General features: G+C 54.6%; 1 protein-coding gene across 1 annotated transcript in view; it reads right to left on the bottom strand.

Moving 5' to 3' along the window:
• Window positions 1–1754: 1754 nt before the first annotated feature.
• LRRK1 (leucine rich repeat kinase 1) overlaps window positions 1755–12959 on the bottom strand; it is a 123370-nt gene continuing 112165 nt past the window's right edge. The window contains exons 29-33 of the mRNA XM_077762395.1: window positions 9817–9934; window positions 8701–8817; window positions 5281–6131; window positions 4806–4907; window positions 1755–3179 (exon numbers count right to left, since the gene is read on the bottom strand). Coding sequence (XP_077618521.1) covers window positions 3002–3179; window positions 4806–4907; window positions 5281–6131; window positions 8701–8817; window positions 9817–9934 — 1366 coding nt within the window. The 3' untranslated portion in view covers window positions 1755–3001. The remainder of the gene's footprint in view (window positions 3180–4805; window positions 4908–5280; window positions 6132–8700; window positions 8818–9816; window positions 9935–12959) is intronic.

The raw sequence follows: 12959 nt of genomic DNA, 5'->3' as shown, positions 1-12959 counted from the left end.
CTCTGCTTGAGCCCTGATGAGGTCAGATGGATGTGACAGATTATTGGCCCTGCCCCCAGGACCTGATATCTTCCAAGGGGGTCAAGTGCCCTCATGGAGGAAAGAGGGCAGGGGGGTGCTTCTCATTACCTGTGGACACCAAGGCTGAGGTGTGTCCTTCCTGGGGTCCAGGGGAGAAGTCCCTCCCAGCATGGCTTACCATCACGGAGAGACCTCTATACAGTTCAAACAGTGCGGTGAAGAAAGTGTAAGGCGAAAACGAACGACCTAGCACTCTCTGCCCCCTCAATTCTCCCCAGAGGCAGCCAAGGTCGACCAGACTCTGAGGCATCCTGTGGGACATTTTTCCTATGCGTGCCTACGTAGCTGTACAATATTTTCTACTCAGATAGTAACTCTATACACACTGCACCGTGAGTCGCATTTTAGAAACACAATGCAATTATTGTACTCTGGAGAGCGTGCGGGACCAGCATCATTAGCTCCGCCTCCTTCCCCAAGAGGCTCCGAAGTGTGGCAACGTTGGAGGTTCAGGCTGGCTCCTGTTTGGGGCCATTAGAGGCAATGCTGCAGTGACACCTTGCTCTGTACCTTTGGGCACTTGCACGGAAATTTCAGGATCAAATGCTTAAGGAGGACTGCTGGGTCAATGGGTACGTGCGCTTGAAATTTTGATGGATATGGCCAAAATGCCCCCTGAGGGGTGGCCCCCCTGGAGATATGCTCCCCATTTTCCACTCAGCAAAGTGATTTTTAAAGATAATTAGGTTATCTGACATCCCTGCTTAAAACTGCCAGTAGCTTTGATGGAGATCCATGCCTAGAAAGCCAGGCCTAGCGGGTTCCCCCTGAATTCCCCTTCTTCCAAATGCCACACCAGCTCTACATCTCTCCTTCCAGCACAGCAGCTCATCCTGGCCACAGGGCCTTTGCACGTGTGGATCTCCTGACCTGGTGCCCTCAGGTCTCTGCAGGAATGCCAGCATGAGGGTCGTAAATGACATTTTGTTGCTGTCCTCCTATTTCCTGTTGGGTGGCGTTGAGTGCTATTTATGTCTTCTGCCTGTTTTCCTTTTGTGTTTTCTCTTTCTTATTGATAGGTATGAACTCTTTGTTTATAAGATAAATCAGCTATTTGTCTCTCATTTGCCACCAATATTTTTTTTACCAGTTAACTGTCTTTTGACTTTGCGGTAGTTTTTCCATTTAAGGTCTCCACTTTTTATGTAGTGAACTCCATTACACATTTCCTGCACAGGTGTCTCACTTTTGTAAAGAGCTGGCCTGAGCTGGTTCTGTGAGGCTGTCGGCTGATGGCCTGGCCTCTCCTCACAGCAGCTGGGGCCTTGGGCTGGAAGAGGCCAGGTCAGAAAGGCGGGTTGGGACTGGATTGTGGGGGCCCTGAGTGTCGGTCGCTAGCAGTCTGGCTGTGGGTTGTAGAGCACAGGATTGGGGCAGGGCCAGGACGGGGCCCGGTTTGCATTTCAGGGGCAACTGGGCCACTGTGGGGTGCTGGGACGGGAAGGGAAGGAGAGGAGAGCAGTGACCGCCAAGGCCCAGTTGAGGGACCACGGCGGGACAGTGGCAGTGACGTGAGCGGCTGTCTCGCCCACATAATCTGCTGTGGGGCTTCTTGCACGGGGGTGGCCATGGGCAAGGGGGCTGCTGTCCCTCCCACCCTTGCTGGGAGCGGGCCTGGGTGGGGTAGAGCCCGTGCTGGCGTAACACGCACACTACAGACAGAGGCTGTGACATCGTTTGCAAGAGAGTCTGTTTATTTTCAGATAAAAGGAACCACATTTGCCTGCATACCTCAGCAAACCTTAAGTTTGATTTTCATAACTTAATTTTAGAAAAAGATCAACAACTTGAACTGGGGTATGACTTCCCGGTCATCCTGCCATCCCGGGTGAAGCAGCCTCAAATGGTTACCCTCGGTAACGATGGGGTACGGGTGCGTGTGTGTGCGTCGTTTGTAAAAATTCTTGTCGTCACACCCATACGCCTCCATTAACAGTTTCAGCTTTTCAGTTCTGCTGTACACGTGTGTAGTAAAGGTTTAGCAAATACATAATTTGGTTGGAGCCCTATACAATGTGATTTCACAACTGAGGCCCAACCACTGGGCTATTACTTAATTTGTTAAAGTGATAAACAAGATTATTATGTGCAAACAAACAGGGCTTGTGTTCCAGCTGCGTCCAAGTTTATTTTACAAAGCTATAAACACACGGCCCTTTCTCAAGTCCTGCTGATTGAATTTCCCCTGCTTTTGTCCGCAGGAAAAGAATGTAAAGGCGGAGGCGGTGCTCTGGGCTCTGCGCTAGCTCCCTAGCTCCGGGCTTTCCGACTGTGTCACTTAAAGGAACTCATTCATTCCCCAGATTGGGCAGTGCTCCTTGCAGAGGGTCCTTCCGAGGGTTTCTCACACAGAGACTTTCCTGAGCTGGAGACATCTGATCTCCGCTTGCCCAAGTGGGGCCCCGGGCCCCGGGGACCCAGGGGCTTGTGAAATGTCCTGAGAGCCCGGAGGCCACTGGGGGGAAGGGGCAAGGGTCATCACCCTCCCCCCACCCTGCCCCGAACTGCTCCCCAACTGAGAGCCTCTAATGTAATTCCATCCCAGATGCAGGGAGGAAAATGGGCAGGCCTGCTCTGCAAAGGCCCAGCCCACGCCCCCGCCTCTGTGTGACCCAGCGCAGAGTGGGATCGCCTCCCCTGCCCCTGGAAGTGGATGGAGGAGGCAGGGGGAGTTTCTCCCAACAATCATCTCTCAGCAGGCAGCAGGAGAACGGAGGTAGGCAGCTAACTCTGCCCTGGAGAACGGAGATTCCCCAAACCCCCGCCCGGGTGGTAACTTCTCAGTATTTCTAGCAGCAAGTGGTTCACAGGAGAACCCAGTCCGTCTCCTGGGTCCTCAGGAGGCTGTGGGCTGCGGGCAGAGCGCTCAGGCTGCGGGCCTGGGGGGCGGCCACTCTGCACCACTGTCATTCCATAGGAATTACCTTCTCTTCCGCATGCAAGCCTCCAGCCGGCCCAGCTCCTCGTAGGAGTGGTAGAAAACATCAAATTCCCTGGTGCCCCAGCCCCTCCAGACAGCCAGGCACCACTCCATGTTTTCGTTCTCAAAGCCGCACACAACCGTGTCCTTTGCCACCACGGCTGCGTCCACAAGCACCCTACAGAGAGAGGGGGGGTCTGAGAAAAGCTATGGGGGTCCCCACCTGGTTGGGGCCAGGACCCCTAGCTTGCACCTTCTTGGGAGCCTGGCTAAGGGGATGCATCTGTCCATCCCGGGCTGGCAGCAGCGATGTGCTCTGACACCCTGCTTCCCCGGGGGGTCCAGTCTGTGGGCAGAGGCTTCCTAACGTCTAAAGAAGAGCCTAGCATGTCAGTGCACATTGATGGGGACTGTCTGTAAGGGTCTCAGGAAGGCTGCAGATGCAATGAGAGCAGGTAGTCTCTATAACTGGACCCAGACCCTCAAGGGTCCAGAAACACCATCAACTTGGACTCCTGCTTGTCAATAGCCCATAGTGGATTTGAGGCACTGACTTCCATTGCCGTCTGCCTAGGTATGGCTCTTCTCCCATGCAAAGTGCCCAGTGCTTAGGAAATACAGGGTGGTATATTGGGCAGAAGACCTGTGCCAACATGTCCTAACTACATGCACTTGTTTTTTGAGGTTGTGGGTTGTTTTGCTGATCTGTGCATGTACCAGTTTTCCTTCTGGGCCCCTGCTGGACCGTTGAGCCCACGTCTGAGCCCTCACTGCCTTGCCCTAAGGCCAGCATGCAAACCAGCCTGTGCAGGGCCTCTGGACTCCTCAGGGCCTTCACACTGCAAGCCTTTGCTAGCTATTTGCTGAGAGAATCAATGTCTCAGATGTATTGCAAAAAGCTGGTGGTATCAGGCTATGGCCCTCCTGTCAGCCGGCCACCAGCGCTGCTTTCTCCCTACAGTGAATGTGCCTGGCTCCTGCCAAATCTGCCTTTTGGGGGCTGAATAGGAAGAACGACACCAGGGAAAAATTCAGGAACACTAATGACAGGCAATTTGAGGTCCGCAGGCCTGGGCTCTACAGACCCACCTGCTCCCCCAGAAGGCCCACTTGTGATCTGGTAACCACACTGGCCCGCAAACTCAGCCAGGGCTCAGCCAAAACACTCAGATCTTGTTTCTGGAATCATTGGCTCAGCGGGGATCAATGGATCTGGTGACTCCCTGAGAATGCTCAACGCTTTCAGGCAAGGTGGAGGGTGGGGGTGGGGGTGGGCTGCCATAGATGTTTCCCCCTCACTGTTGTCCTGCTCTGGGGAAAATGGGCCAAATGGTATTGGAGGCCCAGCTGAGTCCTCGCTTAGGCATGGTGAGGGGTGGTGGGTGCTAGGTCTGTGGCTTCAGTAGGTGCTATATGGGCAGTGGAAGACCCAGGAAGGGCCCTCCTGCTTAGTGGGAAGGACAGTGAATCACCTGGTTCCCCGTTTCAATTTCAGCTGAACTCTGGCCCTGGAGACACACCCCAGGCAGGACACCTGGTCCATAGGTGCACGAGGGATGCCAGAAACAGCCAGCCACGACCAGTGGCGGATGCCTGGGTCAGCTGGTATTTGCTGAGCCCCTAGGTGCTGCCTGGAGGGCCCTATTTTGTTCCTTCTCTGCCTTATGGCCATGTTGGTAGATGTGGCATTTATTTGCAGAGGACAGAAGGGTAAGAGGCCATTGTGCTGGGATGTGGCGGCGGAGTGGGGGCTAGATTTGCCACATCACACTTTGGGTCCTAAAGGAGGTGCCCTCAGTCTTACCCATGTGGAGTCAGCTCACGGGCTTTTAAGACGGCGATGACGCGGCCCCGCTGGCCTCCGGCGTCCTTCTCCAGGCCAATGACGATAACATCACCGCCGCGTCTGCGAAACCAAAACCGAGAAGGGGAAGCGTTTTGTCCAGGGCTGGGCTCTCGGGGGGAAACGGAGCTGGCATGCACAGAGCAGGGCCACAAATGCGCAGTCTCTGCGAATGGATTGAGTTACCGGGAGTGCACTGAAGCCGGCCCCAGAAGGCCTTTCCCAGCGGGAAACCCAATCGCCGCTGACCACGGCTCTGCCTTGTGCTGCCGGCCGCTCCCCGGCGACCAGGTGAGCATCAGCGCGGCCCTTCTCAGGTTTGCTGGAGAGATCTCTCCGGGCTCCAGCACAGAGGGGCAGCCCCCGACGGGCCGCGACAGCATCTGAACGTGCCCGCGGGCAGCACAAGAATGCGCCCCACTCCTGGGAAACGTACCTGGGGACCCAGATGACGTCTTTCACGGCTAGAATCCTCACCGCCTGTAGGTGCTGGCTGAAAGCGTCCCCGTCCACGGGGGTCAGGTCATGCTCGGACCTGTCGGAGCCCATGGCGGGCTCGTGCAGCCTGTCGGAGTCTTCGTAGTCAGTGGAGAAAGGCACGCTGGAAGAGCTTGCCGGGGAGCAGGGCAGGCTTGAGGATGAAATGGGGGCCCGGTGGGGAGAGGACGAGGAGGAGGAAGACATGGAGCAGTAGTCGGTCAGCGAGTCCTGGTGGGTCAGGATCTGCGTGCCCAGCTCCTTGCTGTACATGATGCTGACGTCCGCGATGGAGTCCCCCTCGGGCTCTTTCAGGATGGCTGTGTGGCTGCCGCGGGGCTCTGGACCCAACGGGCACACAGGAAACATGTCTCGGAGCGGGCTGGGGTCCCCGCAGAAGTACCGGGCGCACAGCTGGTAGGTAGCTGCGTGGTACATCACCAAGGAGTTGGCCCTGTCATCCAGGCACCAGACGACCTCCTCCCCCCGGCACTCAGAGCTGCCCACGACCGAGGTGACCACTGAAGGGGCTGAGTAGGGCTCCAGCCTCCTGCTGATCTCCAGGGCCACACAGTCGATGACCAGCAGGCCTGGCCCGTTGCTGTACCAGACCTCGGAGCCGCTGTTGACCACCTCCATGGCCTTCACGGGGTAGGGGTTCTGCCGTGTGTCTTCATCTGGGATGCTGAACTTGGACCTGTTGGCTGTGTGTGAGCACAGGTAGGAGCAGCTGTCATCCGGGGCACCCCGCACCACGGGGAACACTGCCACAAGCCCGTCGGCCAGGCCTGCCAGCACCAGGTAGGAATTCTGCAAGGAGAGAAGGCACGCTCGTTGGTCTCATGCATTCCAGGAGAGAAACAGCGTGGGCACGGGACTCATCTCTGCACACACCCCAGCGCACCCCGGAGGAGCAAGGCTCCTAAAGAGGTGGGCCTGTCAGCGGGACCTTCTGGGCATGCTCCCAAAGGACGTGCAACCAACCCCAGCCCAGAAGAGCCACGCCTGCCCGTTTGCTCAGGAGAGGAACGTGTCTGGGAAGAACGAGGCCCGCGGCACCCAGGGGAGGGGCGCATGCGGCCTGAACCACATGGCCTGCCTTGACTCAGGCTGGGTTCTTGCAGTGTGAGCAGGAAGGACCTGCTTTCTCTCTCAGGTCACAGGGGCCTCCTTCCGAGGCAGGACATGGCTCCCCCTGTCTGTGAACTCTGCTTGTTCATGATGGGACGGCAGTTCCGGGCAGTGTGCGGGGCTGCTTGGCGCTTCCTGCCTGCTGCCCCCACCAGGCGGGTGCTCCATGACAGCAGGCTCTGTGCGCCCACCCCTGCGCCCTGGGTCCCAGCCTGTGCAGGCAGGGCCGAGTCTCATCCATCTCTCTGGCTCCACCTGGTCTTCTGCCTCCAGAGACAATACGGGCCTGCTGGCTTTAGTTATTCTTGAAGAAATTGCTTCCGACTCAACCCTCTCCGGGGGCACTTCTTGGGCACTGCGCCTACACTCCCCGCTTACCACAGCTACCCTGAAGTGCCTAGCTGGTGGTGCAAGGGCCCCTGGGCTGCCCTCTGCGCCTGCCGTGAAGCACGCGGTCTTCTGTGGCACCAGAGATCACTGGACAAAGTTGCAAGAACAGTGCTGAATGCTGGGACCCACCCAGGCGTCCCAGGAGCATCTCTGCGGAGCTAGGGGTGGATAGCAGTTTTGATGCTGGATGCCCAGCTGGGGCTGGGGTGGGACAGGAGGGGTTCAGGAGAACAGAGCTGAGGCCACAACAGAGCAGGGATCCGGGCCCGTGTCAGCAAGGGTGAGTGGCATAAGGCCCCCTTTCTGGGGCCTGAAGCACCTCGGGAACCTGGGAGGCAGGGCTGTGCAATGTAACACACAGGAACCAGCCTCTAGCGCAACAGTGAGATTGATAAGCCCTAGGAACGTTTATCAACATCCATCTTCAGAATTTTAAGAAAGAAAAGCGGCCAAAGCCAACAAGTGCATTGTCTCTCTCTGTATCCAGCTCTGGGCCCCAGTCGGGGTGGCAAGCCCCACGGCCGCTGGGTGTGAATGTGCGCGTGCAAGAATGCAGGGGCCTGCCTTCGCGGCCACAGGGCGGCCCGGCCTCCGAGGGGCAGGCCCCTGATGGGGAGGCTCCGCACAGAGCCGGCTTTATTCCCTCCGGTCGCGAGGGCGGTGGTGCCCTGGCTCAGGGGCTCTGGCCAGCAATGGCCTTAAATAGCGCTTTGTGTCATGTTCTCCTGGGCTCTCGGGCGGACTGGTCTTGCACTGCCCAGCCTCGCCCTTGGGGCCATGGTCGTAAATGACTCGAGGGTGGATTTCAGACTTTTTTTTTTAAAGAAATAAACTGTAGTCGGATGAAGAACGTATATATTTCACCACTGCCAGGAAGTAATAATAAGGCTCACATTTATCCAAGTGCACCGTGGGGCACGGTGTGCCCAGAGAACCTTCTTATCCTCGGTTTGCAGATGGGAAGACTGAAATTGGATGATGACAGCCAGGATGTTTTAAACAAACACCACCAATAATGACACCAATAATGACTCCTTGAGCATCTACCGTGAGCACAGAGGACGACCAGCAAAGGCAGGAAAGAAATGTCAGGGTTCAAAGGCCCAAGCGGCCTGAGAGCATCACTGGGGGGCTGGGGCTGGGGCAGGCCAGCTGCTCAGAGTAGGGTCAGGGGTCTTTGATCTTGAGAACTGAACAGAAGGTAGTCTGGCAGAGGTGTGTGGGGCAGGGTCCCCTCAGAGCATAGTGCTGGACGGGTGGGGGAGGCTTGCCAGCCTTGCAGAGGGGCCCGGTCTCACCAGAGGAGTGGCAGAGCCCGAGCCCAGGGTTGTGGAGATTACCACGCGGGCTTCCATTTCAGAGAGGTGGGGGCTAGAAGGTCAAGAACATGGACAAAGAGGGACCCGGGTCTCAGGCTGACAGTGGGCACTACAAGTGGGGGGAGCTGACTGCTCCCCGGGGGGGGACGGGGGGCCACCACCTGTTGAGTGGCTCTGGGGAGGCACTGCCCCCGCCACTATCAGAAAGGGCAGGACACACCTCTGACTGCTCGTTACATCATTTGTACCAAAACAGCATTTCACTCTGGGATAGTGGCATTTGGAGGCAAAGTGCAAGGTTCTACTCAGCCCTCAGCTTTGCCTTGCTGGTTACAAGGGTTCTTGACAAGGCACTAATGATGGTCTGTCTTTCTCAGGCTGACTGTGGCCTGACCTGGGCTTGGTGGTCCAGGAAGGCCTGGCTTTGCTCCCACTCCTCATACCCTTCCCCCTAAGCCAGTGGGTTGGGGGAGACCCCCACCGACAGAAGGAAGGGGGAGAATCAGACAGCTGGACAACCACCTTCCCCCTTACCTCACCTTTTTAATAACAGGCACTGCCAATAAGCAGGTGACGACAGCGGGGGTATCCAGAGCCCGCTGGGGTGTGTTTAAGGGGCACATGCCCTTGAGGCTATAGATGTAGATCTTCTGGTCCTGTGGAGGCAGAAGAGCCAACATGAGACCCAGGCTGGAACACGGCTGCCATTTCCTATCAGGGACATTCTGTCCTGGGAACCCCTCTGTGCCTTAGAAAGTAACACGTATGGAGGCTATCTGGTTGGCTGTTTCCGTATTCCTATTCTTTGCAGGAATGTTGAGAACTACAGAAGAGTTTAAAGAAGAAATGCAAAATCACCCATAGCCCATTACTTGGAGAGAATCTCCATGGGGACTTGGGGCCCAGACTCCGCTTCCTACGGGTATCTGTGTGTATGTCCTCTTCCTGGCAAATGTGGGACCACACAGCTGTGCCGGTTTCCTCACTGTTCTTGCCAAGGCCCCGGCAGGCAGAGGCCCTGGCCCTGCCTGGCCTGTGAGGGAACCGTGTCTGAGCGCCTCTGTGCTGCCTGTCACTCAGGGGTGCCGCAGCCTGGCTAACCTGTCGGGAGCTCAGGCCGTTTCCAAGCTTTCACGACCAGGCGTTTCACTGGGGTGAATGTCAGTCATACAGACACGTCTGCCTGGCCTTCTCTGCACCCATCCTCCTCCCCACCCAGCCCCACAACACCAGGAGCTTCAGAGCATTTGTTTGGGGCACCGTTCTCTCCTTTTCTCAGAAGACAGCTTCTGGGGCTTTCCGCTGACTTCTTTGACGTGAAGGCAAAATGCCTTCAGAGCTGAGTGCATTTGCTGTACAGACCCGGCCACTTCACTAACCTAATGGGGTTCTCCTGTTGCCATCCTGCCCCTGATACTTATCTTGGCTGAGTCTCGGTCACCAGGAAGGGACAGGCAGGCTGTTGGCCTTGGTGAGAGCCTGCTGTTGCACAGGGCTGCTGGCACTGTGCCAGGGGCCTCACACATACGGGCGGTGTGAATCTGACATTCAGATGTACCTGGGCCTCCTGTATTTGTATTTGCTAAATCTGGCTTCCCACGGACTGCACCCTGTGCCGCCCACCGCGGTGGCCCACCCTGCCTGGTGGCAGTTACCTCGGTGGCTGTCCACAGGGAGTTCTGGACCTTGAGCTGGCAGCTTAGTCTCATTCCCGCACAGCTCATCCGCTGTACCTCCATAAGGCCCTTCTCTGTGTTCACCACTGTGTAGTTCCTGCAACGGGCAACACCGTGTGGTCAGCTCACGGTGGCCAGGGGCCGCCTCCCTGGTCTTGGCTCTGGGCCTGAAGCAGCCTTGGAGGAGGACGTCGGCTGTGGGCCTCAAACCCAGGGCTGGGAGAACCCAGGTTCTGAGAGAATCAAGAACTGTTCATGGCATTGGGTGCAGGAGGGTCCTGGCCTCACTGGTAGTGTGTGAACATCCAGGCAATGAAAGGGTCTTCCTGATGGGAAGAGAGACTCCTGTGTGGCATTGGAGGGTTCAACGAGTTGCCCCCCGTGTGAAGAAGGGGCACAGCTGGCTGTGCCTCCACCAAAGTCACTCACTGCCCTCCCACTGGCCTTATCTGCTGCACCCCAGTAGCAGGGAGCCCCTCACTGTCACAGTAGACAAAGTCAAGACTAAAGATAGATGGGTGAATTTCAGAGAAGGCTGGGGGGGGGGGGCTCAAAACACACCCTCCAACATAAGTGCTCTGAGAACGAAGCTGTCATTTATGAGGGCAGCTGTGCACTCTCTGGCCACCCGCCAGTCTAAGGCAGAGACTGAAGTTCTTTATCCAGGTCACACACGTCTTTCACCCACATTTCCACTGGTCTTTATGTCTCTTGTCTGTTGACTGACTTCCTTCCCCTCTTCCTCTTTTTTCTCCTTCAGGTTAAGTGCTGAGGATTCCAGGTGGGGGTGGGGGGTGTCCTATGCAGTCCCCACATCCTGGGGTGCCATCTGCCTCAGTCCCCTGCCCCCAGTCTCGAGTCTCAGTCAGATTCTGTTTGACTTTTTTAGGTAAGAACATTTGCTCACTGGAGCTGTGGATTTCTATTGGGAATGTCTGGTTCTCACTCCTTTTGCGACCATTTATGATCATTGTCTACATCCATTATTTCAATAGAGATGGCAAATGGCAGACATCTGCTTCTGGCATTCCTTCCTCATTTATTAGCTTCATTTATTCTCAAAAGAGAAACTTCCTCCTTTTATCTCTTTTGTTACCCTGGGGTACACACAGGAAACACAGAATAAAACCTTGATGCCTTCTGTGTATGCCAATTTTCAAAATAATGTGTTGGTTCCTAGGAACTTCCAATGGTAATCAATGAGGGGTTTTTGTTTGTTTGTTTTTCCTAAACAGTATTAGAAACTCATGAGTGTAAACAATTTGATGTAGCTCAATCCACTGCAGTTCCTCTTACTCATGGCCGATGGCCCAGTCTTTGGCCAGTGGGAACCTCTTTGTATTGGCTCCTAAATCCCTTCAATCCATCCTCACAAGTGTCTGATGGCATCCTTGATTCTGGTGTGCCAGATGCTCCTGGCCGTCTTCCTGTCCCAGACCTGAGTCGGCCACTTCTCAAATAAGCCCTGCTTCCCCATGGTACTTTGAGACCATCATCATGTGGGTCCCAGAGTTCATCATTGGTATTTAGTCATTGTTTCTAGGCTTTTGCAATGGGCAGGACTAGGAAGCATAGTTAATTTTTCTTAGATATATCATGAGACCAAAAATTTAAATTCAGAACTACAACTTTTTAAATTTAACCTCTCTTTCATACTTTGCATGCCAGAAGCCCAATGTGCAATGCATAACACCATTATAATTACTCATTCACTTTACCCTGCAATTACAAGCAAAGCCTTAAAATAGTAATAACAACACTGCTACCCACAATGTAAAAACTGAAAATGTATATATTTACATATATAAATAAAAATAAACATACATAAATACATACACACATATACATATTTTTAGATCATGGTTCCTTAGATGGTATCTTAGGTCAGAGCACTTAGTCTCAGTGACATGAAACCTGATGTGAAGCTCACCTAGACTGACCTAAGGAAAATGGCGCATTTCCTTCCCTTCATCTCATTGTGTCTCAAGCTTCATTGTGTCTCAAGCTTCATCTGAGCCTTATCAGATTTTAGCACCTGCAAATATTTGCCATGAGGCTTACCAGAAGACTACTCATGCCATCAAATGCTCATCTGAAGATGTCACACTAGGCGGGTGGGAGAGACCACACCCCTTGGCCAGGACTGATGGGTCTCACATCAGATGGTGGCTCTGGGGACTCTGTAAAGTCTTTGCTGCCATCTTTCCAATACACTGGCATCTTGGTCCTGTGACCTCCTCCTTGTTTCTCAATGATCTCATCCCCACTGGACCCAGCCAGCCTCTCCCAAAGTTGCATATCAGATCTTGCCTTTCCAAATATTTTCACCCCTCCACCCACTCAGTGTCAAGCATCTGTTTTCTGACCACTACCTCCTGGTTTTCCAGATTACTCCACCTACTACCATAACTCATTACAGGTGTGTGTGTATGGGGGGGGGGGTCTGCCAAGACCTGGGATTTTCTGGTACACTCCATTGTATGGCCTCCCTTAGGTTCTAGGATCCATCTCTATCATGACTCTCTTGAAAATACTCACACCTCTCATACCTTTCTCTCCCTCCTGGCAAAATCCCAACTCTGCCTATCTTGCAATGGTAGGGCAGCAAAGCATGCTGAGGGAACATAACCCTGCTGACGATTCTCATTTCCAACACATGACCTCCAACCTCCAGCGGGCCTCAGTGTCATCCAGCAATCACCTTGGTCTCATGCATCACTGCTCATGTCACATGTCATCCTTTTCTCCTCAAATATTCAAAACCTCTCCCCATGCTTTTGACCCTCCTGTCACTTCACTGAGACAAAGATGCAACTAGAAGGGAAGGCCCACAAACTCTTATTTAAGGGCAACAATCGTGCTTGGCTCTGGGTCCCCTGCCCCCTCACTACTCAGCGACTCCACCCCGGTGACTGTCCTCTCCCTCCAACCCCCAGCATCATTGACTTCTTCGACTATCAAGCTGCAAATAGCATCCATCTTAAAACAAATTCCCCTCAGGACAGGAGAGCTACTACAACTAAGAAATGACCCCAGGAATGTTGCAGGATACATAATTAAGATAGAGGAATCTGTTGTGTTTTTATTCAGAAAACGTTCCCATTTGCAACGGCACCAAAAAG

This window comes from Crocuta crocuta, unplaced genomic scaffold, assembly GCF_008692635.1.
Source record: "Crocuta crocuta isolate KB4526 unplaced genomic scaffold, BGI_CrCroc_1.0 scaffold93, whole genome shotgun sequence".
Taxonomy (NCBI): domain Eukaryota; kingdom Metazoa; phylum Chordata; class Mammalia; order Carnivora; family Hyaenidae; genus Crocuta; species Crocuta crocuta.
The sequence above is the reverse complement of the archived record's forward strand: the minus strand, read 5'-3'. Positions and strand labels throughout refer to the sequence as shown.